General features: G+C 40.3%; 1 protein-coding gene across 7 annotated transcripts in view; it reads right to left on the reverse strand.

Annotated features, from left to right (window-relative positions):
- CBFA2T2 (CBFA2/RUNX1 partner transcriptional co-repressor 2) overlaps positions 1 to 25,412 on the reverse strand; it is a 122,308-nt gene that overhangs the window by 16,103 nt on the left and 80,793 nt on the right. For 4 of the 7 annotated variants that reach the window (XM_089514096.1, XM_089514093.1, XM_089514097.1 and 1 more), the window contains exons 2-7: positions 15,507 to 15,650; positions 12,690 to 12,934; positions 11,393 to 11,482; positions 9,077 to 9,258; positions 1,738 to 1,988; positions 1,370 to 1,455 (exon numbers count right to left, since the gene is read on the reverse strand). In XM_089514096.1, the coding sequence (XP_089370222.1) occupies positions 1,370 to 1,455; positions 1,738 to 1,988; positions 9,077 to 9,258; positions 11,393 to 11,482; positions 12,690 to 12,934; positions 15,507 to 15,650 (998 nt within the window). Of the gene's footprint in view, positions 1 to 1,369; positions 1,456 to 1,737; positions 1,989 to 9,076; positions 9,259 to 11,392; positions 11,483 to 12,689; positions 12,935 to 14,448; positions 14,634 to 15,506; positions 15,651 to 22,156; positions 22,176 to 25,412 lie in introns of those variants that run through there. The other 3 variants (XM_089514099.1, XM_089514100.1, XM_089514094.1) reach the window with 3 other exon arrangements.

The following is a 25,412-nucleotide window of genomic DNA, read 5'->3' on the forward strand; positions in this document are numbered from 1 at the left end:
AGTATCTAGTTTTCAGAAAGTGCATGATATACAAAATTCTATTCAGTGTTGGCCTATTCATAGTGAAAATACTCTCTTGAATTAATTCTAGGTACTCCTCCGATATGGATAAACTGGTTTGGATTCTGGGCTATACATAAAAATAGATAATAAAGAGCTGTGCAAATAAGCTTCAACGGTCCCATTGGTGGGCATCTGTTTCTGCATGTGAGATGCATTTACTGAACAGTGCATATTGAAGATATTTCACCAACTATTTATGAATAAATTGTAGTAGAACAGCACTCTGATTTGGGCTTGCAGTTTCTACCCACTATAAGTGTTCAGTAGCAAGCCATTTTCAAAGCAGATTACTGGGCAAAATTTTAGCCATTTCATCATTTCAGTATATTTCCCTTGCAGCTCTTGCCAAATGTAAGAATCTTGATTGGACTGAAAAGTGCAAGCTTAACAGTGTGTCTGCCAGCAACACTTTTTGGGATGTAATCCTGGGGTTACAAACATAATCTTTAAAAGCACATTATACTGGGGATGTTTCAATATAACAGTTTTCCTCTATGAAAAATTCTGTAGCAAACAGTTAGAAAACTTTGTACAGGAAATCATTTGGGAAGCATCCTTATACTCATCAGAATATTGGCCCATATTGCCCAGTTTGAACAACAGTGGCTCTCCAAGGAAGATGGGTTCCTCTGAAAAATGAATGTTGGATGATGTCAAGTGTGTGTGTCACACACACAATATCTGCCACTACATTACAGCCTCTCTAAAGTAAATAACTACAGTCTACCTGACTGTGTTTTGTCACATCTCATGAGAAGAGAACATAAGAAAAGCCACAAAGAAACAAACCAAAGGTGTAGCTAGTCCAGCAGTTTGCTCATATAGTGGCTAACTGGTTGCTCAAAAGAATCCCAGAAGCAGAACATGAATGCAACAGCAACTTCCCACCTATGTTCCCCAGCAGGTGATCTACACAAGGACAATCTTGACCAGGAGTCACAAATAGCCCTCTCCTCCATGAATTTGCCCACACTCCTTTTAAAAGTGTCCATATTGGAATTTGCAGTGGCAAATTTGTGGAGGTAAACTATGCAGTGTGTCAAGAAGCACGTCCTGTTATCTAAGCACATTGCCTTGCATGCAGAAGGCCCCAGTTTCAATCCCTGGCATCTCCAGAGAAATAACAGTAATGGATAAGATGCTAACAGTCAGAATAGACAATATTGGGCTAGACAGATAAACAGATCTAGTGTAAGTCAGCTTCCTATAAATCTAATATTGATCTGAAAAAATCATCATTTAGTCAATGTTAAGAGGAGCAGAAGAGGTTCTTTTCAGTAGAGTCCAGTTCATTCCAGTCTCTTACATGATCAAGATGCTTCCATTCATCAGCCCATTCTCTTTCTGTTAAGCGATGGTCTACAAGTTCATCTTGATAGCCTCCATTTAACCCTGTAGGCACAGGAAGGAAAATGGTAGAAAAGTATCTCAACAAGCAGATGTGTGGAGAACTATTACTCTTTAAACATGGTCTGGACTTAGAAAACACTGCAAGATTAATAAAGGGCTTCAGTGGGTATTTTTCTACACAAGAACTAAAAACGTTTTGTGGTAGTATCTGGCCTATTGAGATTCTCAGTCTTCCATTTCAAAGGGTAAAATTGATCACTTTTAGGCCAAGGAAATTCATTTAGGAAGAACAAGTAGGTATCTGAAAGAAAGCAGCTTCCTTACCTATGCTATGTCGATCTCGCAGTTCCCTATGCTCTAACATCTTGCTTGGGTCTCTGTACAAATGGGATGTTGCAATGTCTTCAAGGGTGTAATGTTGAAGTGGGGGCGGAGTAGGATGAAACTGCCCAGCTGGATTTATGACGGGCAACATCAGAGCTGGACTGTGCCGAGGTGCTGGGCTAATGGTGCACACCCTCTTGGCAGGAGGCTCCAACGGGAGCGGCTCTCTCTCAAAACTGTTTTCTTCCCTCCTGTAAGCAAGTCAAGAAAGGAAAGCAGCCATCAAGGATAAGAAAGCAAGTGGGGGAAGGTAAGGAAATTACTCTACAGCTATTCAGGGAGAAGCACAGATTGGGTGTGTTTTGCAAGCAGTGAAATCAATAATTAGCAGGAAAACAGAGTTATAAAAGTGAACTCCTGGAAAGAAAATTAAATAGAAAAGACCACTAGTTGGAAAAAGAAGAGGAGCCCTGTTGGATCATACAGAAGGGATGGATGAGCTAGTCTCAAAAGCCGCTCCTACCCTGATAGCAGCTATTAGAAGGCTAACAGTAGCTTTGGGGGATGAGAATTTTCACTTATTTCATGATTAGAGAAGGATTTATTTATTTACATCTCATCCTGTATGCAAAATTATCATGCTATAGGAACAAGGTACAGAAAATTAAACAACGCTAAATACATTAAAATAATTAAAACCAATCCAAAACATTTTAGAAAAGTCAAAAATAATTTAAGACAGTATATATGACAAAACTACCTTTGACTATCCCTTGTCTAGGAAAACCCTATGAAATTCATGGGATTTCCATAAGACAACAGTGACTTGAAGGTGCACACAGACACTATATACAGTTGCCCAACCTTTCTTGTGGACTTGAGATCTGCATTCTTGATTATTCACAAAGGAGCGACCTCTGTTATCCTCAATGGATATCCCTGCGGGGGCACGCCCCATTAAAGCCTATGGAGCTTGAATACGTGTGAGTCTCCATTTTCGCAGGGGGGGTCCAGAAAGGATCCCCCATGGAAATGGGGGCCACTGTACAAGAGCCAGCATAATGTAGTGGGATGAATGCTGAGTGCTGGACTAGGATTCCCAGAGTTTTAATCCCTATTGAGCCATGAAAACCCACTAGGTGATCTTGGGTAAATCACACTTAGCCTCAGAGGAAAGCAATGGCAACCCCCTTCTGACTAAATCTTGGTGAGAAAATGCCTGTTAGGTCCACCTTAGGGTTGCCCTAAGTTGGAAATGACTTGAAGGCATACTACTACTACTACTACGAACACCACTACCATATACCGTAAAGGTGAAACCCACAGCCCAATCAATCTACAATCACAGGTCCTCAAATGCTTTTGTGAAGAGACAAGTTTTAACTTGGTACCAAATTAAGGCAAACACCAGGGCTAATAACATCTCCAAGGGATGAAACTTGCCCTCCTTCATGTTGTGGTTTGAATGAAAAACAACACCTCTCCAATCCTGCTGTTAAGGTCAGAAGCAGAAACAAAACTAGTCATGTTTAATGTCATGATTAGTTTGATCCGCTGTGTTCAACCAGTTATTTCTGGGAATCTAACAATGTGGCTAATATAATATAAAAAATAAATAATTAAAATCAATCATGGTTTAAAAACACTGCTCTAAAGTTCATGGATTTATCTAATCGCCTTTAAAAATGATCTAAGCTAACAGTTTAGGAGTAGCAAATTCTGCACTTGGAGCAGCAGCTTCTGCAGTTTAATTGTATACTGTGTAAACTAGCACTTCCTTTCATCTATCCCAAATCATTCTCTTTTTATTATTCTGTTCTCAAAGTGTAGTATGGTCTGTCTATCACCACTTCCTTTTTCTGAACTCTCTGAACTGTCCTCACTAAAATTAAAATAAGGGAATGTGAAAACCCTGAATTTTAGGGATAGTACTTACTGGTAGCTACTTAGCTACTAATTATATATCCAAGTAATCTGAGGAAAATCAATGCAGTATTGTAGTACTGTCCCTCCACTACTAGTACACTCCTTCAGAACTACCTCACCCTATCCCCCCCAAATAACCCTCAAAATCTATGGCAGCTACTGAGGAACAAAAAAGGTTGTGCTCCAAGAAACCTGTGGTGACCTAACTTTACACAGTTAAATAAGGTGACCATTTGCTTATCAGTTCAGGCGTGGATGGTGGGGACTCAGGAGAGAACCTTCTGTGGCTTTTCCCAGATTGTGGAACTCCATTCCATGGGAAGTCAGATCGAGCCTCACTGCTCTCTTTTCATCAGTAACTGAGACATCTCATTTAGGCAGGCCTTTGGTGTGTGAATTTTACTTATGGAGTGTGTGTGTGTGTGTGTGTCTGTGTGCGTGTGCAATTGGTGCACTGCTTTTAATGCTTTATTTATTTAACTTTTCCACAAATGGTTTTAAATATGCTGTGTTTTAAACTTTGTTTTAATATTAGTTTTATTTAATTATTTTTTTAACTTTTGTAATTGATGTTTTAGTTCTATCTTTTTAAATTATTGTAAGCTGCTTTGAATCCCATTTTAGGAGAAGAGTAGGGTATAAATCCAATAAATATTTAATAAATAGTAAATAAATGTATGCATGTTCACACAACCCAGATGCATCTATATCTCTGTTCTGTATCGAGGATTAAATAGGATTTTAGGACTTGGGTACAAATGAGGAACAGAACAGTTGTGGATGTACGCCTTTCAAATTATTTCCTAAAGTGAATCTGTTGCAAGGTTTTCCTAGCAAGATTTGTTTAGAGGGGATTTGCCATGTCTTTCTTCTGATGCTGAATGTGACAACTATGGTCACACTGGGTTTCCATAGCTGAGCAAAAATTTGAATCTTGATCTCCCAGGGCGCTAGTTCAACACTTAAACCACTGCTACACTCTGGTTCTCACAACAAATTAAATTAGTACGGATATAACATAAGCACGTATTCCGTGTGATACCTCTCATTTGACCTTTCTTTTGCCATCAAATCCTTACTTCTAACTCAAAGCAAGCTTTAAGCAAATGCAATACCTATGTTAACATTCTTTCTTCCCCATCCTTGCCTCTCCCTCTACAGTGTCACTATACTGCCTGGAATCATAGAATCTTAGAGTTGGAAGAAACCACAAGGGCCATCCAGTCCACCCCCCTGCCATGCAGGAACTCTCAATCAAAGCATCCCTGATAAATGGCCATCCAGCCTCTGTTTAAAGACCTCCAAAGAAGGAGACTCCACTACACTCTGACACCCTTACTGTCAGGAAGTTCCTCCTAATGTTGAGGTGGAATCTCTGTTCCTGCATCTTGCATCCATTGTTCCGGGTCCTGTTCTCTGGAGCAGCAGAAAACAAGCTTGCTCCCTCCTCAATATGACATCCCTTCAAATATTTAAACAGAGCTATCATAGCACCTCTTAACTGTCTCTTCTCCAGGCTAAACATCCCCAGCTCCCTAAGTCATTCCTCATAGGGCATGGTTTCCAGACCTTTCACCATTTTAGTCGCCCTCCTTTGGACACGCTCCAGTTTCTCAATGTCCTTTTTCAATTGTGGTGCCCAGAACTGGACACAATATTTCAGGTGGGGCCTGACCAAAGCAGAATATAGTGGCACTATTACTTCTCTTGATTTAGACACTATACTTTTATTGATGCAGTCTAAAATTGCATTGGCATTTTTAGCTGCCGCATCACACTGTTGACTCATGTTCAATTTGTGGTCTATTTGGACTCCCAGATCCCTTTCACATGTAGTTTCATTCAGCCAGGTGTCCCCCATCGTATATCTATGCAATTCAATTTTTCGTCCTAAGTGCAGTACATTACATTTCTCCGTGTTGAATTTCATTTTGTTAGCCTTGGCCCAGCTTTCTAGTCTATTCAGGTCGTTTTGAATTTTGATCCTGTCCTCTGGGGTATTAGCTATTTCTCCTAATTTGGTGTCATCTGCAAATTTGATGAGTATGCCCCCAATTTTGTCCTCCAAGTCATTGATAAAGATGTTGAATAGCACTGGGCCCAGGACAGAGCCCTGTGGGACCCCACTGGTCACTTCTCTCCAGGATGAAAAGGAGTCATTGTTGAGCACCCTTTGGCTTCGGTCGGTCAACCAATTACAAATCCATGTTACAGTTACCTTGTCTAGCCCACATTTTACAAGCTTGTTTAGAAGAATGTCATGGGAAACCTTGTCAAAGACCTTACTGAAACCAAGATATACTATATCCACAGCATTCCCTTCATCTACCAAGCTAGTAATTTTATCAAAGAAAGAGATCAGATTTGTCTGGCATGACTTCTTTCTCTGAAACCCATGTTGAGTTTTTGTGATTATGGCATTGCTTTCTAGATGTTCACAGACTCTCTGTTTAATTATCTGTTCCCGAATCTTTCCTGATATTGATGTCAGACTAACTGGACGATAATTGGTGGGATCCTCTTTTTTCCCCTTTTTGAAGATGGGGACAATGTTTGCCCTCCTCCAGTCTGCTGGGACTTCTCCTGTTCTCCAGGAGTTTTCAAAGATTATTACTAATGGCGCTGATATTACATTTGCCAGTTCTTTTAATACCCTTGAATGTAGTTCATCTGGTTCTGGAGACTTAAATTCATTTAGATTAACAACATATTCCTGTATTATCTCTTTACTTACTCTGTGCTGAAATTCCCCTATTCTGTCCTCTGCTCCATTATCCTCAGATTGAGCCCCCTTTGCCTTTTCTGAGAACACTGAGGCAAAGAAGGTGTTGAGTAATTCTGCCTTTTCTCTGTCCCCTGTTAACATTTTGCCATCTTCTCCATGTAATGGCCCTATCATTTCCTTCTTCTTCCTTATGCTGCGGACATATCCAAAAAAGCCCTTTTTATTGTTCTTAACATCTCTAGCAAGCCTGATTTCATACTGCGTTTTAGTTTTTCTGATTTTACCCCTACACATGCCTGCTATTTCTTTGAATTCCTTTTTTTTTTTGTGATTTCCCCATTTTTTCATTTTTTATATATGTTCCGTTTAAAACTTAGCTCAGTTGAAAGTTCCTTAGTCATCCATCCTGGTTTCTTGAGACACCTCCCATTTTTCTTTCTCACTGGAACTGTCTGAAATTGTGCCTTCAGTATCTCTCTTTTGAGAAATTCCCATCCGTCTTGAACTCCTTTATCTTTCGGTATTTCTGACCACAGGATCATCCTCAATACATCTCCAAGTTTACTGAAATCCGCTCTCCTAAAGTCTAGAATGTGTGTCTGACTATGCCTGGCTTTTCCCTTCCACTGTATAACAAACTGCAGGAGAACATGGTCACTTCCACCTAATGATCCCACCACTTGCACCCCATTAACCAAGTAATCCTTGTTGGTTAGGATCAGATCTAAAATAGCTGACCCCCTTGTTGCCTCTTCCACCTTTTGGACAATGAAATTGTCTTCGAGGCAAGTGAGGAATTTGCTAGACCTTGAGGATTTTGCTGAGTTTGAATTCCAGCAAATATCAGGATAGTTGAAGTCACCCATCAGTACTACATCTCTCCTTTCTGAGTGTGTAGTCATCTGTTCTAGAAAGGCATCATCCAATTCCTCCATCTGACTGGGCGGTCTGTAGTAGACTCCCACCAATTCATCCTTGTTGTTTCCCTCCCCTTTAATTTTTATCCAGATGATCTCCACCTGGCTGCCAGTATTAATGTCCTGGATCTCTTCACTGGTGTAAATATCTCTGACATATAGTGCTATTCCTCCTCCTTTCCTGTTTGGCCTATTTCTCTTAAAAAGGTTATACTCCTCTATTTCTACATTCCACTTATGAGACTCATCCCACCAGGTTTCAGTGATGCCTATTATATCATATTTGCTTTATTGTACTAGGAGTTCAAGTTCATCTTGCTTATTTCCCATGCTCTGTGCATTAGTGTAGAGACATCACAGACCAAGGGTCCCCTTTACTTGCTGCCTGTGCAAGTTTTTTTTGCCCCCCACTGTTGGGTCCTTGCACTATTTGTCTTGTTTCCTCTGTGTCAGTTTGACTATTTTCTCCAGTCCTTTCGTCTTCCTTAATATTGTCTCCCTTCCCCACGAAACTCAGTTTAAAGCCCTCCTAATCGAATTCTTAAGACTGTCCCTGAAGTCTGTCCATGCTGCTCTTCTTAATCCTCCTTGATAAGGGAAAGAGCTTCAAATCGATTCTGTAGCTGCAAACTCCCAGAACAATCCCTTCTTGGCCTACTTCTCTGTGTGACATTCCTCCAGGTGTCTGCCTCCTGTGTGTGTGAAGAGACCTCCTCCACCCCAGTAACTTCCTCTGCGTGGTACTCATCCAAGATCGTTAGTTCCGTTGTGTCCAGGAAATCCTCTTGTTCCCTAATATGCTGAAGTGTAGCTACTCTGGACTCCAGCTGCTGTACTTTTTCCTTCAAGAATGTTACCAACTTGCACTTGGTGCATGTGAAGTTCTCCACTTCGGTAGGCAAGAAGACAAACATCCCACAAGTGTTGCAGGTGACTGCAACACTTCCCTCAGTGTCCATACTGCAAAGTCTTTAGTAATGACCGAAACAGGACTGTGGTAAACACCAACATTGAGGCCCCTGATGACCTGGCTTTTTCACCAGTCTCTGGCAGCGAGCTCAATCTACTGGGAATATAACTTTATAGGAATGTCCTGGCTGCTAGCTTGTACTTAAGGGCAAGGTTGTGACACAAGGTTTGCTTCTCACCTGCAGCCTCTGCTGTAGATTTCTTTCATTAAAAGAAAAATAAATAAAATAATTTTTAAAAATCAATGCACCATTAGGCGCGTGGCTCTGGGAGTTGTATAGCGCTAGTCTGCTAGCTCCACCCCCTAGTGACTCACAGATGTGACTCACAGAAGCTCCATCCCCTCAGAAACAAGCACACTCTCCCAAAGTTTTTTTTAAAAAATCAAACAGTCACCACTCAAAATGGCTGCCCAGCTCCTTCTCTCCTCCTCCTCTCTCTGGCAAGAACTGCGAAAGAAACTAGGATACTTGGTCAGAAATGTATGTCAGAAAATATGAGGGGAAGGTGCCACAAAAAGTAAAAACCCAAATGCTTTCAGAGATCACAAGAATTATGACAGATCATGCAGCTAACCTCCAATAGAAGGTTTAAGGCAATCTTTCTCAGTTGGCAAACTTTATATGGTCTGGGCTACATCCCCTATCATAACACCACTGCTACGCCATGATGGATGGAGCTGATGAGAACTGTAGTCCAGCACATCCAGAGAGGTACTACATGGGGAATATGGGTAGAAGGAGTCCCACAGACATCTTTTTTAAATGATAAACTAATGTACTTTGCAAATAGCTTTTGCTACCTGTCTGGACTATGCCTCTTCCCATTTCCATTCACTTCCATCAGCAGCTCCGAAGAATCTGCTGGGGAAGCAGTGTTTGTATTCAGCAGGATGTGCTCATGCTGGGCCAGGTACTGAGAAGGGGTTTGTTTGGCTGCCCGAGCACAGTGCAGCAGCTCCCTCTGCAGAAGTGGAAGGTTGGCCTGCAAAAAAAAAGTCACAGTTGCCATTTCAATTCAGAAATTGAGGAGCAACTATTACTGTTTTCTATTTAATAACCTATGGCAGCAGTACAGTTGTTAAAAGAAAATTTCTCTTGTCACAGAGATCCCACTCTCTACCAAAAAATCAAGTAGCCTGAGCTTCAAGAGCAAATAAGGCAAAAGAGTGCAATCACTAGCACATGTGTCACAGGCTAGGCCCTATACAGGAGAGCCCGTAGTTCCAGGCATAATTGCAGTGGGTAGGAGGGTATGAACCCAACACAGGTCTAGTAGAACATTAATAGGAGGTTAAGGTTCTTCAGAGGGACAAGTCAATAAGCAGAGGAGGTCTGTCCCAGAAAGATAGTGATTCAGTCTGGCTTCCTCTTCTGCTGCCTTCTATTGGAAAAGTATTCACAGAAGAGACACAGTAAAATAGTTTCCCAGAAAGGAGACAAGCAGATCAACAGAGGAAAAAGAGTAAGTAGGCCTAAGAGGACCCTGGTCATAACATAATATCCCTAAAGCATGGATCTGTGTACTGTTGCCTTTTAAAGCACATTATTACTGGATTTCTGTTTCAGCAGTTAGGGTTTGGCTTTGGCTATTATGCTAATGATTGAGTTCAAGGGCCAATTATTCATTAAAGAAATGAAACTGTTCTTCTGAGGAATGGATTGGCTAATGAAAAGAAGCTAGAGAAACCCTTGCACAAGGGTTTGACACTCCAGGTCAAACAATCTGTGGAACAGGAGGAAACTCTTCTCAGTGGTCTTCCTATTTTCTCAAATTAATCAAAACAGGAAATGTGTTCCTGTTATACACGCTAAAATGGTGCAGGAAAGGAGAGGTAAATAATCCACTTACTAATCTGAATGCTGTCTACTGGGAGGAGGGATGTATTTTAGGAAGACAGAAAAAAAGAACTGCACAGCAACTATTCTTGATTGTTTATGGATGGCCTTCCCTCACATACTCACACCTTTCCTAATAGAATATCACAGCTTTGGAGTTTAGATCAAATGCAACCCAAGCCAAGATGTGACAATCTGTTGTATTACTGTTGCTCAAAGAATGTTTAATTTTCAGAAAATTCCAATTACATTTTATTATTCCACACAACAATCTTTGATATTTAATTTGACAAAAGCCAAGTTAAAATCTTGCTTGAAGCACAAAGGAGACACTGTTGTCTTGAACTTCAGCAGACATGCATTGTGATCGGACTATTCAAGACCATCCAAAATTGCAAAATATTTTGTTGGGGAAACAAACCACCTTAAAACAAACTTGGCCTGAACAACATTATCAACCACTAGGATCTAAATGATTCAAGCCATATGTGCTTTAATCCAGTTAATCTACAAATATGATGTTCCATCCACTTCCTTTCCTATACAAATGTTAAGCAAGAGAAGGAAACCGAAGAAGTGTGTTGTGGATGAGAAAGCACTTATAAGCACAGCAAAGATTATGTAGTCTACTCCTGTAGTTACAGCAAGACTGGATATTACTTAGCCCACGGCTAAGTAATGTCTTCAGTCCAAGGCAGATGGTACTGACAGTTAAAGTTGGGTTATGGTTTATTAGGGCCACTGAAAGTGGCAAACATTTGTTCTTCATAGCTCCTAAGTAGAACAGATGTTGCAAAAAATTGGGATAGGGAAGAAACAATAAAATTTTAAAAATCAGGCTGACTGAGACTGATGGAGACTGCAAGTTGGAAAGATGGCTGAAGTATTCTGAAGAATGTGGATGTGTACCATTTTTGTGACTTTTGTGGTCCTAAAAAGATACTTTCCAACTTGAAATCTTTTATTCATGTTACTTCTTTTTTTTTAATAGTAAAAAACAACCAAGATATTTTTTCAACTGACATACAAAACCTTGTAAGTATCCCTGCAACCTCCCTGGGAGTCTAAATACAATAATCATGAATTGATAACTAATTGTATGTTGCCTACTAATGACTGCAAAAACATGTTGCCTGCACAAGTGGAGGTGCTAGATATTCTAAATGTAGCAGGATCAGATCTAACAGAATGGAACACATTTTCCAAGCTGTATATTTCTTCTCATTGGCTCACAGATTATATATAATACTACTATGTTTTACAAGGCACTAACTGATCACCTTCAAGAATGGAATCACAAATGGACGAAGAGGAAAATTAGTAGCCTCCTGAAGCTTGCAGTGGAACTCCTCTATTGTCACTGTAGAATTCTGTAAAAAGAAAAAATAAATAAATTGGGATTTTGTTTTCCCTTCATTGAAATTTTTACTAGCCCCCCCCCCCCCCCCCATCTGTTTCAGAAGCTGGCTTTGCGTTTACTGAGGAAGAAACTAATTCATCATTCTTAGCATTCAGTTAGCTATCCAGTTTCACTTCACATGTATCTGGAAACAGATTTAAGCTCACAGATGCATACCAGCTGTAATAGAATATTCCAACTTAAATAAACGGGGATGCAAAAAACAGAAGATATAGCTGGGATCTTGGAGATCATCTACTCCAACCTCCTGCTCAGTGAAAGATTTTCAATGCAGGATATAACAATAGTATTCCTATTAACCTTTGTTGAAATACATCCATCAAGCGAAAGCTCAACACCTTCCAATTCAATCTGTCTTTCTGTTGGAACAACTTCTTTCATCACAAAGCTTCTCCCTAAAATTTAGCTAAAATCTACTCTCCAGTATTTTCTAACACCACAGTGACAGGGTACAAATCTGTTCCATCTTTCATACAACCAACTTTCAATATGGTATGAGTGCTATTGTATCTCACTTTAATCTATGACAGGCTAAACACACCCATTTTTTTCCTACCATCCCTCACAGGACTTGCTTTCTAGTCTGCTCAACATCCTGGTTGCTTTTCTCTGGACAAGTCAATCTCCTTCTTCAAAACTGGCACCCAGAATTGGACACAGCCATCCAGATGGGGCCATCTGGCCAGCACAAAATAGACTGGAACTATTGCCTTTCCTGATCTGGATGCGTTCTGTTTCTCTAAATACAGTCCAAGATTTTATTAATGTTTTAGCAGCTGCACCGCATGCCCATATGCAGCTTGTGACCAATTAATCCTAGATCCTTTTCATATACATTTCTGCGAAGGAAGTTCTCCTCCAACCTCTACTAATGTACCCATGATTTTTGTACCTACATGCAGGACTTTATTTTTATGTCTGTTGAATTTCATCTTGTTTTCAATTCTGTGTTCCAGCCTGGTAAAATAGGTAAAATAGGCCTACAACACAGTAGTTTCTGGGAAAAGATTCACAACTGCCTTCCAGAAGAGTATAAAAAAGTTACCATACAGTATCATTATGCTCACAAATTCTTAACACTGTCAGATGTTCCAACAATTAACTGCAAGAGATTTTATGTCTCAGTTTTTTGCTTACTTCAAACTATTTGCACTCACCACCAATGCCAAAACAAGGGTCCGGACCTTCTCCCCAATCTCTGGTGAAATGTCATTGCCAAACTGTTGGAGCGTGGTAAGAAAGCGTTTCAGTTTGCTGAGCTGTCGAGCCCCACAAGTAGCTGGGAGCTGTTGATTGGTCAGTGAAGATGAAGATGAGGAAGCAGGCCCATTGCTGAACCTCTGAGGGGGTGATGGTGCTCCATTCAGTGTAGGGGGAGAATGGTTCATCCCGTTGGGTACTACTGGCCGAGAGGGGGTTAAAAACACACACACACAATATGAAGATGTAAAATTTATATTTCAAAATCTAGCTACTATTATGTTTCTGAAACAGAGGTACTATTGTTAGGAACAGAATTCAAAAGTCTGCTAATCTACTTAAAAAACATGGAGAGAAAAATACTTAAAATATTTAATATCTTCAGAGAGATTTTACATAGAAGAAAATTCCTCCTAGCTGAGTACGTTGCTGGTAATAGGAAAGATCAGAGCTTCTAAAAGATAATTTTTGGACTACAAATTCCAGAATTTCCCAGCCAGGATGGGCAATGATTATGTTGGCTATGAGATTCTGGGGGATGTAGACCAAAATAAATAAATAAATAAATAAATAGATTTTGTAAGCCTTAGGAAAGATATCTGCTTACAACCTAGAGAGCTGCTGCCAGTCAGAACAACCAAAATGTTCTCCTGTTTGTCAAAATAGACAACAGAGGACTAGATAATCAACCAATGATCTAACCTATATTGAATCATAGAGTTGGAAGAGACCACAAGGGCCATCTAGTCCAACCCCCTGCCATGCAGGAACTCTCAATCAAAGCATCCCTGACATATGGCCATCCAGCCTCTGCTTAACGACCTCCAAGGAGGGAGACTCCACCACTCTCTGAGGGAGTGTGTTCCACTGTCAAACAGCCCTTACTGTCAGGAAGTTCCTCCTAATGTTTAGATGGAATCTCTTTTCCTGCAGCTTGCATCCATTGTTCTGGGTCCTGTTCTCTGCAGCAGCAGAAAACAAGCTTGTTTCCTCCTCAAAATGACATCCTTTCAAATATTTAAAAGGAGTTATGATATCACCTCTTAACCTTCTCTTCTCCAGGCTAAACATACCCAGCTCCCTAAGTCGTTTATTATAGGGCATGGTTTCCAGACCCTTCACCATTTCATTTGCCCTCCTTAGGCATTATGATCCTATTACCTGAGTGTATGTTCTCCCTCTACCTTATTTCGCTGAGGTGTGTGTATGTATATGCGCACACGTGTGCATGTTTTTTGTTGTTATGCGTTTTCAAGTTTATGATGATCCTAAGGCAAACCTATCACAGGGTTTTCTTGGCAAGGTTTGTTCAGCAAGCGGTTGCCTTTGCCTTTATCTGAGGCTGAGAAACTGTAACTCACACAAGGTCTACCAGTGTATCAACCAATGTATTTAAACTCTGGTGTCCAGAGTTGTAGTCCAACACTCAAACTACTACACCAGGCTCTCTCTCTCTCTCCCTATATATATATCCCACAGGATTCCAGAATCTGAGAAGAAATTTAAAAAAATAATATCTTATACAAGTACTTGTATTTCGCTGACAAACACATCTCATCTTATTGCTGTGAACAAAACCAGTTTCAAGAGCTTTTTTTAAAAAAATCAAACTTTTTTAAAAAAAGATATATATTTCTCAAAATGTCATATACAATAGAGGTGGAGAATCTGTGGTCCACTAGAATAAGTAGATCTACAGGTATGCTCATGACTCACCATTAGCCAGGTTTGTTGGGGCTAAGCAGCCTTTCTCAAATAGTGGGGCGGGCCCCCCGGGGGGGGCGCGAGGCTCCGTAAAGGGGGGCGCGAGGCTCTGTTATGCAGAGGTGTACTTATAACAATTTTATAGACAAATGATACTATTTATAGTCGCGCGGGGGGCGCGAAATGTTTTCTTCTTCCTGAGGGGGGCATGACAGAAAATAATTGAGAAGCACTGGGAGTTGGAATCTAAAAACATTTGGAAGGTGACCGTTTCCCTATAGGATCTTGGGCTCAGCTATTACTTTACAACATACCACTGTTAGATGTTATCACTGCTGCAGGTAAGGACTACTGCTAAAGGCAGCATATTTTGTTCAGTCCTCTAAATGGCCACTACACTATCTCAGTAGTGTGTAAACACTCACTACAATAAAATTTCCAGGTGTTCTTTGCAGGGTACACTTCCCATTATACATGACGCTCTACTGAAGATCATGAGTATCATGTTAATTATCACCTCAGCAGCAACACTGACCATTACATGGACTAAAGCTGTGAAGAGTTCATAGTTGCCTCTATCTTCATTAGCAATAACTGCTGGAACTCTCCACTTTTATTCAACACCCATACTAAGGTAATATCTTGGTGGTCCAAATCAAAATTCTTGCACTTAGAATTCTGATATTTAACACCATCATAAACAACCAACACTCTACATCCTTAAAAAGGATGGAATGGAGAAAAATATTCTGCTGGAAAATAAATCACCAATAGGGATAGGAGATCCATTTTTTTAAAAGGCACCTACATATAAGGAAGTTCTTCCTAACTTCTGCCTATTAAAAGCAAAGAAAAGGGCAGGATCAATTTATTACAGACTAATATTATCAGTTCACCTTTCCTTCTTGGAACAGCAACTCTTCCTTTCTATACTGTCTGTATTAGAATGAAAAAGCCAAAGATGACTCTCAAAATCCTTCCCTAATTACAAAGAGATCCCCTAGGAAAAGCAAAGTAAAGTAATTTATTCAGAACAAGAGGCTGGAGTCTGAATTATGCCACAGCCTTACGTGCAGCTGGGGTAAATGAGACAGGTCGAGGTCCACCAGGGTTGACAGGCGGCAGTGGTGGCATGCTGGACGGAGAAGATCTTGATTGTATCTTTACTTCCACAGGGGATCCTGGCATTACTGGCACCCTTTTCTCACTAGCAACTGAAAAAGAAAGTAGAAGAAATTATTTTAAAAGGCTTAGTATGCAGCAAGGTCTCTCACTAAAACTAATGCATTGGAGGAAAGCAAAAATACAAAGAAAGGAAGAAGAATATGCATGCCTGCATTGTGATTTTTAGCCATTACATAATTTTTCACAGCACCTGAAGCACTTAATATCATCACAACACCTCAAGGAAAACGAGACCCTTTTTTTGAAATAAAACTCTTGGAATCCTCAGACTAGCATGGCAAGTCAGCCTCGGTAAGCATGATAACAAGATGAACTAAAGGAATAATTTTAGGGTATCCAAGACATATTTTTGCACTGAGCCAAGTCAAGGTAAAAGAGAACAGGATGACTATTAAAAATTATGCACTTAGACCTAACATTGTGACTGAAGCATCTGAGGATGTGTTTAACAAAGGAGAAATACAGGGAGAGAAGGGTGCTAACTTGCAGGTGGGATGTAAAGAGTTAGGTAAGATGCAACAGAAAACATTCAGTGACAGAAAATGTTTTCCTAACTTTCATCTGTAAGAGATATGAACAGAAAAGAGATACAGGTTGAGTCTCTCTTATTCAAAATGCTTGAGATCAAAAGTGTTTCGAATTTTGGAGTTATGTGGATTTTGGAATATTTGGATATACATAACCAGGTATCTTGGAGATGGGACTTATGTCTAAACATGAAATTCATTTATGTTTCATATATACCTTACACACATAGCCTGGAGGTAATTTTATAAACATTATGTTTAATAATTTTGTGAATGAAGCAAAATTTGTGTACATTGAACCATGCGAAAGCAAAGGTGTCACTATCTCAGCCACCCACATAGACAAGTTTAGATTTCAGAATATTTTGGACTTTGGAATTCCAGGTAAGGGGGAATTCAACCTGTACTCTAATTTTATTTTATTTTTTACAATAAAACAAAAGATTAAAAAACTCTAGTTTCATAAACAGAGTTGTGTGGGTTACAGCTGGGCCTCTGGTTCTTTATTGTAATATTTTACTAAAATAAAAAAGAAGTTTTCAGTCAATTGGTTTCTTCAGTATGTTGGATCATTTTTCTGTAGTCTTGGCCAATGGGTTGGAAGGTTACCTTTTTATAAGTCTGCAGCCTAAAATACACACTCCATATCACCTTACATACCACACAGACTGCCTATTAATTCAATAAATAAATTGGTGCTTGTCTCATTTGATTATTTCATGAGCAATCTGGGACTGAGGCTTAGCATTTCCTTCATAAACATATTGACAGATTTCCAACACATCCATCTGTGTTCCATCTCCCACCCCACACCCACACTCCTTTTGTTAAGGGGGATACAAGTAAGGATGGAAGGAACTGACAGTTGTCTTTCACTTTTGCATGTTGTGCACAGAGTGTGAAACCCCAAAGGGAGTCCTCACTTCAGACCACCTGCTTTTCTGCAATAGGTGCCAAGAGGCCCAGAATAGATCTTAGCAGTTAGACGCATTGCAAGCAACCTTCAGCACTTAGCATTATGCTGGGATTCAGAGCAGCTTACCAGCAGGCATGCTGAAAAGCCTACTTGGATAGAAAACACCACATTTTCTCTCCAGTCAAGAATGAGCAGCATCTACACTTCCATGGAACATTAAAATAGTCTTCCATGTAGGAATGTGCAGGGTAACTATGAGAACAATGAGAAACTATGAAAAAAATTGGACACAAAGAGACTTGATTACATTTTTCTAGCACTGGAAATTGCAGCCTCTATTAGTATACACAAAGAAGCTGTTACTTACTCAATAAGCATGCAGAAAAAGGCTCTCTCCCATCCCTCAACTTGGCATGTTGGTATTTTGCTGCTGTTTTGTGATGGCTGATATTCAAATTTGCATTCCATTTAATGTGCACCATCAGAAGAGTTATCATGTAACTCCTATGTGCCAAAATTAACTTAAAGAATACATAATTAACTTTCAGACTTCACTACTGTGAGCTAGGGGTGACAGCTACTAATTGAAGTAGACTGGTAAAATGAAAATGCTCTAGAGAGAAATGTATGGAGACTAGGCCTATCAGTGAGTAACCAGAATCTCTATGTTAAAAGGCTTTATATCTGAGATTAGATGCTGAAGGCACGAGCACCCTGGCATGGTTATTTTCAGTAGGAGAGTGTTGAATTTCTGGTTTGTTTGGGGTTTCTTTACTCCTCAAGGGCACTGCATCTCTAGTTGGACTGGGAGTTGGGAGACTTAGGTTCAAGTTCGCACAGAGCCATGAATCCCACTCACTCATTCTCAGTCTGACCTAGTTCAGACATTTTTGGTGGGAATAAACCAGGGAGGAGGAGGATCATGGTCCTACCTAAAGCTCATTGCTGTAAAAGTAGGATATAGATCTAACAAATAAACAGGTACACAGTCAGGTGGATGTCAGGCAACTGCCTGAAGATTATTTCTAAAAGCCCAAGTATCTTCTCTAATGCATTTAGGGGGGATACAGATGGGCAGCTCCATGCTGCTCATCTTTACCCCTCATCGGTGCCACGCCAACTGCATGGCATGGCACCAACATACTCCCTAAAAAGAAGCCGCCTAGAACAGCTTCTTTTTCTGAGCGCCATAATGGTGTTCGCGATACTGCCGCTTCTGGCAAACAATGTTTGGGCACGCAGACGCCTGTGTATCATCATCGCACACCCTATGTGGGCGGGGCTGTGGCAAGATGGCGCATGGGCGCCACTAGTAGGGCTGGGCGCATATGGACGCCCAACCCTCCGGAGCCCTTAAATTGGCCCCAGGCTGGCGCTTTGGTCAGTCTGTACTGGGCCTTAGTCATCCTTTTTTTTCCCTTTAATAACCAGCCTTTCTGCCTATTTAGGAATCAAACAATATAATTTGCAACATAAAAACAGTATTGCTAAGATGCCAATAAAAAGATGATAGAAATCACATTGAACAGAACGTTTAGTAGCCGGGACCAACATGGTGAGCATACCAACCCCCAATGATGCAACCACTTCAGAAGGACATTTAGATAGAACACAGAAAAGTCACCGTTTCAGATTACAACTCCCAGAACTCCCAAAATACAAAAAAATAGAAATAAAAAAAAGCATTTCAAAGTTTGGGACAGGGAGCCCAAAAGCACCTAGGCATCATGCACTAGTAACATGAGCAGATGAGCAACATAACTAGAGCATTTTCCTTTGCAATAAGGTGTCAACATTGCTCCTGACATAGTTGGGTGTTGTGTGAGGGAAAGAGCTCTGATGAACAGAAGGCCCCAGGTTAATTTTCACTGAATTACAACAACCAAATAAATAAACAAGCATGACTTTCTAACTTCTGTTGACAGTCTGTTCACTTGAGGGGTGGTGGCAGTGGGAAGCACAGAAGAAAATGCTAGGGTGTAAAAATATGCAAGGCATTAAGGTAGCACAAGAACACTTCTCCACAAAGGGCTGAGCTCATCTGTTCTTTACCTGAAAACACCTGTAGAAATTCAAAACAGCTGTTCCTTTAGTCACAGGCTGTGTCTGACCTGGCTCACTCTCCTCCATATTTAAAACAACAATAACAATAAAAACAACACATTTGTTGATACCACTACTCAGGAATTAAATATAGGGGGAAAGGATTCTCATGACAAAAAAGTCTGTTATTTCCAATTTGACTATACACTTCATATTCTAGTAATGCTGAATGTGGTTTTACTAACACTTGCAGGATGTGTGTACAACATTTTCATAGTCCAAGGCATGAACATTTACAACCAATAGACTGTTACCAAAAGAAACCTGTGCCTGAAATATAACCAGTGTTTTGTACTACTGTAATCTGGATAGGATTTCTGTTCTGTAGACATACACCCAACATGAAATTACATTTCATGCACTTCAATAGTTCTAATTGACAGCTGCACCATGGTCAAGACAAGAATATGAAGTGCCAAACCTAAATACAAGTTTGCATAAAGACATGCAGCTTGTGGCCCCACTACCCAGCTCTTCATTCAATCCAAAGAAAGGCCCGATGGACCATCTTTATTTTATTTTATTTTCAATGACAATCTTATATAAACTTATCTGGGAATATGTCCACATGAACTCAACAGAGTTTATTTCTGAGGAAAGATACAAGGCACTGCACTGTTATCAGGATACTTTACTTTTAAGAATGTTGCCTTTTATGGACTTCTATCAGAATTCAAGCTGATTTACAAAGCATTTTTCCTCAGTTTTCATAAACACATGGAATATGTACACCAACAACCACCTTCTCAAACTGAAGCTATTCTTGTTGTGACATAGGCGCAGAACAGACCGCCCAAAAAGGGCGGCCTGCCGGTGCCTCCTTTTCCGCTGGCGGAAAGCCGCAGCGGATAAACCGCACGGTTTCCCGCCAGCAAAAAGAACCCGCAAAAAGAGGGTTCTTTTTGTGGTGCACTTCTGACACCCGAGAGCACAAATGGTGCACTCGCGATGTCATATGTGCACTATGATGTGCGGCCGCTAAGCGTCTGTTGCGTCAAAATGGCAGTGCCTGTGTGTACAGGGCACCGCCATTTTCACGTACGGAGTACTACTAGGTTTAGGGAGTGTCTACATGGTGCGCGCTCCCTAAACCTAGTACCGCCGCTGCTATGCCACATTTTGCCTGTCTGTAATGGGCCTTTGTCAACATGGCCTTTGAATGTCATCTTAACATCACTTCCCACATAAAAGACTTTAAAATCTTTAAAACAAGCAAGGATTTTAAACATTTCACCAAAGTACTGTATACCACTGACCTAACTTTTGAAACCAAATCAAAATTGAGACCATTTTTCAAGAACGAACACTGGCTAGTACAATTTAGTCTAATTTTAATAGTTAACCACAACATCTGATAATCCTGATGCATAACCTATATTCAGGACAAGAGGCTACTGTTAGGATAGAATACAAAGAAACAAACCTGTTTCCAATTGGAAAGGAGGTCAGGCAAGGCTGCATTCTATCACCCTATCTATTTAATTTGTATGCTGAGAACATCGTATAAAAAGCAGGATTGGATGCAAAGGAGGGAAGTGTGAAAATTGGAGGAAGGAACATCAGCAATCTAAGATATGCAAATGGATGACACAAAACACTAGCAGAAAACATCACAGACATGGAACAATTACTAAGAAGCTCAAAGATGAAAGTAGAAAGGCAGGTTGACAACTGAACAAAAATTATGACCACATATGATCTACATAATTTTAAAGTATAGACGATGAAGAAATTGAAATAGTCCTAGGTTTTCTATACTTGGGCTAACCAGCAATCAGAGCAGAGACTAAAGTCAAGAAATCAGAAAATGACTAGAACTTGGAAGGGCAGCTATGAAGGAACTAGACAAGATCATGAAGTGTTATATCATTAAATATCAAAGTTAGGATTGTCTATGCTGTCGTATTTTCCATTTCTATGTATGGTTGTGAGAGATGGACAGTAAAGAAAGCTGACAGAAAGAAAACCAACTCATTTGAGAGGTTGTGTTGGAGAAGAGTTCTGAGAATACCATGGACCACTATAAAAAGTCCAATTAATGGGTCCTACAGCAGATCAGGCCCGAACTCTCCCTGGAAGCATAGATGACTAAACTGAGGTTGTTCTATTTTGGCTGTATCATGAAAAGAAAGGACTCACTAGAATTATAATGCATGGTAAAGTGGAGGACAACAGGAAAAGAGGAAGACTGAATTCCAGATGGATAGACTCAATCAGAAAAGCCACTGCCATGAACCTGCAAGAGCTGAACAGGGTGGTTGAGGATAGGGGGACTTGAAAGGGTTACCATGGGTTAAAGTTGACCCTCAAGCAATTAACAACAATTTCAAAAATATTTATGAATGTGGTCATCACTTCCAGAACAGTGCCTATTGGACAAAGACTGGGCATGCTCATCATATAGACATTTGGGTATGAAATCTGCCAAGCATAAAAAAAAAATCGTTACATGTGCAAACTTTCCTGTGTAGCAAAACAAACAAATGAACAAAAACAAAAAAGGCCACAACAATATTATTTACTATAATGCCTTCAGAAGAAGTACTAAGAATATTCATCGACAGTATAGCTGGAAATGAAGCAACAAGATGTAGAACCCAGAACATGATTGGATGCCATTACAAAGAAACCTTCTTCCTAAGTTGTTATGTTGTTCTTTTTACAGTCTCTAGAGGCAGCCACATTTTTGCAAGCAGGATGATAATGGGGTTCTTTTTCAGAATACTGGAGGTGCTCCAAATGGCCAAGTCAACTGGAGGATTCTGGGAGCTGTTGTTCAAACAAGCAAGTTTTTAAGCTCTTCAGACACCTTGGCTTCAGAATGCACGGACAGAAAAGATTGCTTAGAAATTGTTTAGCAGCAATTCTTCTTGATTCTCCTATCAACAGCAATATGCTCTTTCCATATCATAAATACCAATACACAAAATTCAACTAGGCTGGTGTATTTATGGCTTAGATACTTAAGTTATACAAAGAAAGAACTCACTGTCTAACAGATCAGTTTCTGGAGCCCCACCACCTTGTTCAACAGGGAAAAGAGCTCTGGGCTTCTGGCAAGAAATGTTCCAAACAACATCTGCAGACTTTCCTTGGGCTGTAGCTTGGAGAAAGGAAGAAACAGCTGAAATTTCTCCTGTCTGTTATTCCCTTCTATATGCTGCACCACATGTGACAGAGTACAGGTTGCATATCCCTAATTCCAAAATACTCCAAAATCTAAAATATTTTTTACTTATTTGATTTATATTTATTAGATTCCCCCACAATGGGATTCTCCCAAAACTGCCCACATTGGTGGCTGAGATAGCGACACCTTTGCTTTCTGATGACTCAGTGTATCACCAACTGTTTCTTACACAAAGGCGGGTTACACACCGCCATTAAAGTACGCGCAGAGCGCATACTAGGGTTAGGGAGGTGCGGTGCTTCCGCCCCTCCCTAACCTTAATACGCGCTCTGCGCGTAAAAAATGATGGCGGCCATTCCAGATGGCCGCCACTATTTTTACGTAGCGGACGCTGTGCGTCCTCACGTGTCACAGCGGCTATGACGTCGCAAGTGCGCCAGTGGCGCTTCACGGCGTCATAGCTGCGCCGCGAGAAGGAGCTCCATTTTGGAGCTCTTTTTTGCTGCGCGAGGGAGTCGCGCGGTTTGCACGCAGCGGCTCCCTCACACAGCAAAGAGCAGCACCGGCAGACCGCCGTATTTCGGCGGTCTGTAAAGAGCCAAAATTATTTTAAAATATTATGTATTAAAATTACATTCAGGGTATTGTTTATTAGGTGTATAGAAATCATAACAATATTATTTCACATTTAGATAACTCATTATGCATATGCAAATATTCCAAACAAATTTTAAAAACACCCCAAACCAAAATATTTCTGGTCCCAAGCATTTTGGATAAGGGAGACTCAACCTGTACTCCATCCTCCGTCCAATCCTACTGCATTTCCCAGAGGAACAGAGACAGAGACTGAGTTTTGTTTCATTTGCATATACGTTTGGATAGATGAAAATCCCGCAGAAGCTTCTACCACTATTTCTTATACCTTCCTCAAACCCTACAAATACCTACACTAGGCACAATAAGGCAAAGAAAATATACTGACTGAAATTCTGGAGAGCTAGCATTAGTATGTGTCAACAGTACTGGGCCAGATGATTCCACTTTAAAAAAAAAAGAAGGAGAAGGAAGAGCACTTTAAGTAAATAAATCTTTGGAGAACATCCTTATGTCACCCACTAGCTGCAAAACAAATAATACATTCAAGACAATACTACTTTAGGGGGCTGTTACGATAAAAGGGAGGGATCCCCCAAAGCAAAACACACACTAGACTCCTTTCTCAAGATGTCTTTTGACCAAAACGGTATCGAGTCCTTCTCATCACAGAATCAGTGATAAACTATTGTGTTTTCCAAGTATCCTGAATGCTAATGATTTTAATACAGCTAAAAGTAGTGTCACTGTAATTGGATGAGATAATGTAAATATGGCTTGTCACCTCCCCAGCCTGGGTAAATGCTTATTTTGAACAACACTGCTTATCTACTTCAGCTGTTCACCATCTGTTTTCAGTTTCCATCAAGCTTATTTTTTTCCACACTGGGAACCAGGAAAGGGGAGGAGGGGATTTATCTGTTTTGTTGTATAATTAACAGCATTTTTCCTATTTAAGGTCATTCTGTTCAAGTCTATCCACTACCTGATGAGCTGTATATGCATCAACATCCCCATACATATGTATGTGTAAAGCATGTATGTTTGTGTTAATGGCAGGTTTACTCTATAGCAGTTCTTCTCTCATGAAATCTGCTCCATGTTTCCCTATCTACTGAGGATGTCTGAACATTGTGGATGGTTCTGGAAAACATCCTGGCAACCTCACAATATGTTGACCTAAAATCCCATTATCCAGTCTATACATGGTCATGCTACCACAAGATGGTGGGAATTATAGTGCAACATAGCTGGATGTCATCAAGCTGGCATATGGCTACTACAGGATTTCCCCATCCAGTCATGTTGATCACCACCTAAGCTTGTTGACATGTCTGTACAGAAATGTAGCAAGAACAAACTCAACATCCTTCCACAGCTGATACAGGAAAAGAACAGAAGAAGTGGAAACTATTGCTCTAGAGAGAAATAATGCACCCCTTCTTTGTTTCTGCAGTTAAGGGCTGCAACAGATTGGCAAAATATGTTGGCTTCCCATGACACACATCCCCAAGCTGGCAAGAAGCCACCATGAAACAGCCCAGCTGTTTACATGGTGGTAGCTTTTCAACACTCCGGCAGTGCAGTATTTAGATGCTGATTCCTGCAGGAGCAGTGGCGGCAGCTGAAAGAGTGCCCTTTTTCCGAAGCAAAAAGGAATGGCACTTTGACGCTTCTTTTTGCACTGGAATAAAACCAACTTGAGGCTGCAGCATGCAGTTGCCACAGTCCTGATCCAGTGCTCAAAGGGGCGGCATCACACCACCCCTTTAATAATAATAATAATAATAATAGGTTTTATTTCTATTTTCCCGCCTCTCCTGACGGATTGAAGCGGGATTACAACAGTGTTTCAACAGACAAAATATCTAAAATTACAATTTTAAAAACAATTTAAACAATTTAAAACCATGTAATAACAAAGTATGACAGTACAATATTAAAACCACAATACATCCTGCGATAAAGTTATCTTAATTTTTCCTCAGGTGAAGTTTTCATCAGATCTTATAGAAGATCAGGGGGGTATGCTTGCCGGAAGAGATTTGTTTTTAGTGCCTTCTTAAAGGCATCTAAGGTTAGAATCATTCTGGTTGGTTGGTTTTGGTCCTAACCTTCCACATTACCACACTACACACTTATAGTGCTGCTATTCCAATTTTACTGCTCTGGCTGCAAGCAGCTGCATTCTGAGGTTTGTAGTTCAGTGAGGCCTAAGAGCTCTCTGGCTGAGAATTCTAAATGCTCCTTCCTAAACTTCAAATCCCAGAATGCAACAGGTGGCAGCCAGAGCAGTTAAAGTGGAATAGCAGCACTATTCCACTATTCCATGTAGCTAATGTTCCATGGTTTACTTTGAACAAATCTGCAAATTATTTGTCAAGACAAGAATAAGTTGCCCTTGAAATATCTGGAAACAGGGCTACTACAGAAGGGTTGAAACAACAGGAAAGCGAATGAGAGAACCCTAAACGTAAAAAGGTAGGAAACATGGTCAGCTACCATCACAGAATTGAAC

This window comes from Sceloporus occidentalis, unplaced genomic scaffold (genome assembly GCF_023333645.1).
Source record: "Sceloporus occidentalis isolate IW3139 unplaced genomic scaffold, rSceOcc1.0.p SCAF_3, whole genome shotgun sequence".
In the NCBI taxonomy this organism is placed as follows: Eukaryota; Metazoa; Chordata; class Lepidosauria; order Squamata; family Phrynosomatidae; genus Sceloporus; species Sceloporus occidentalis.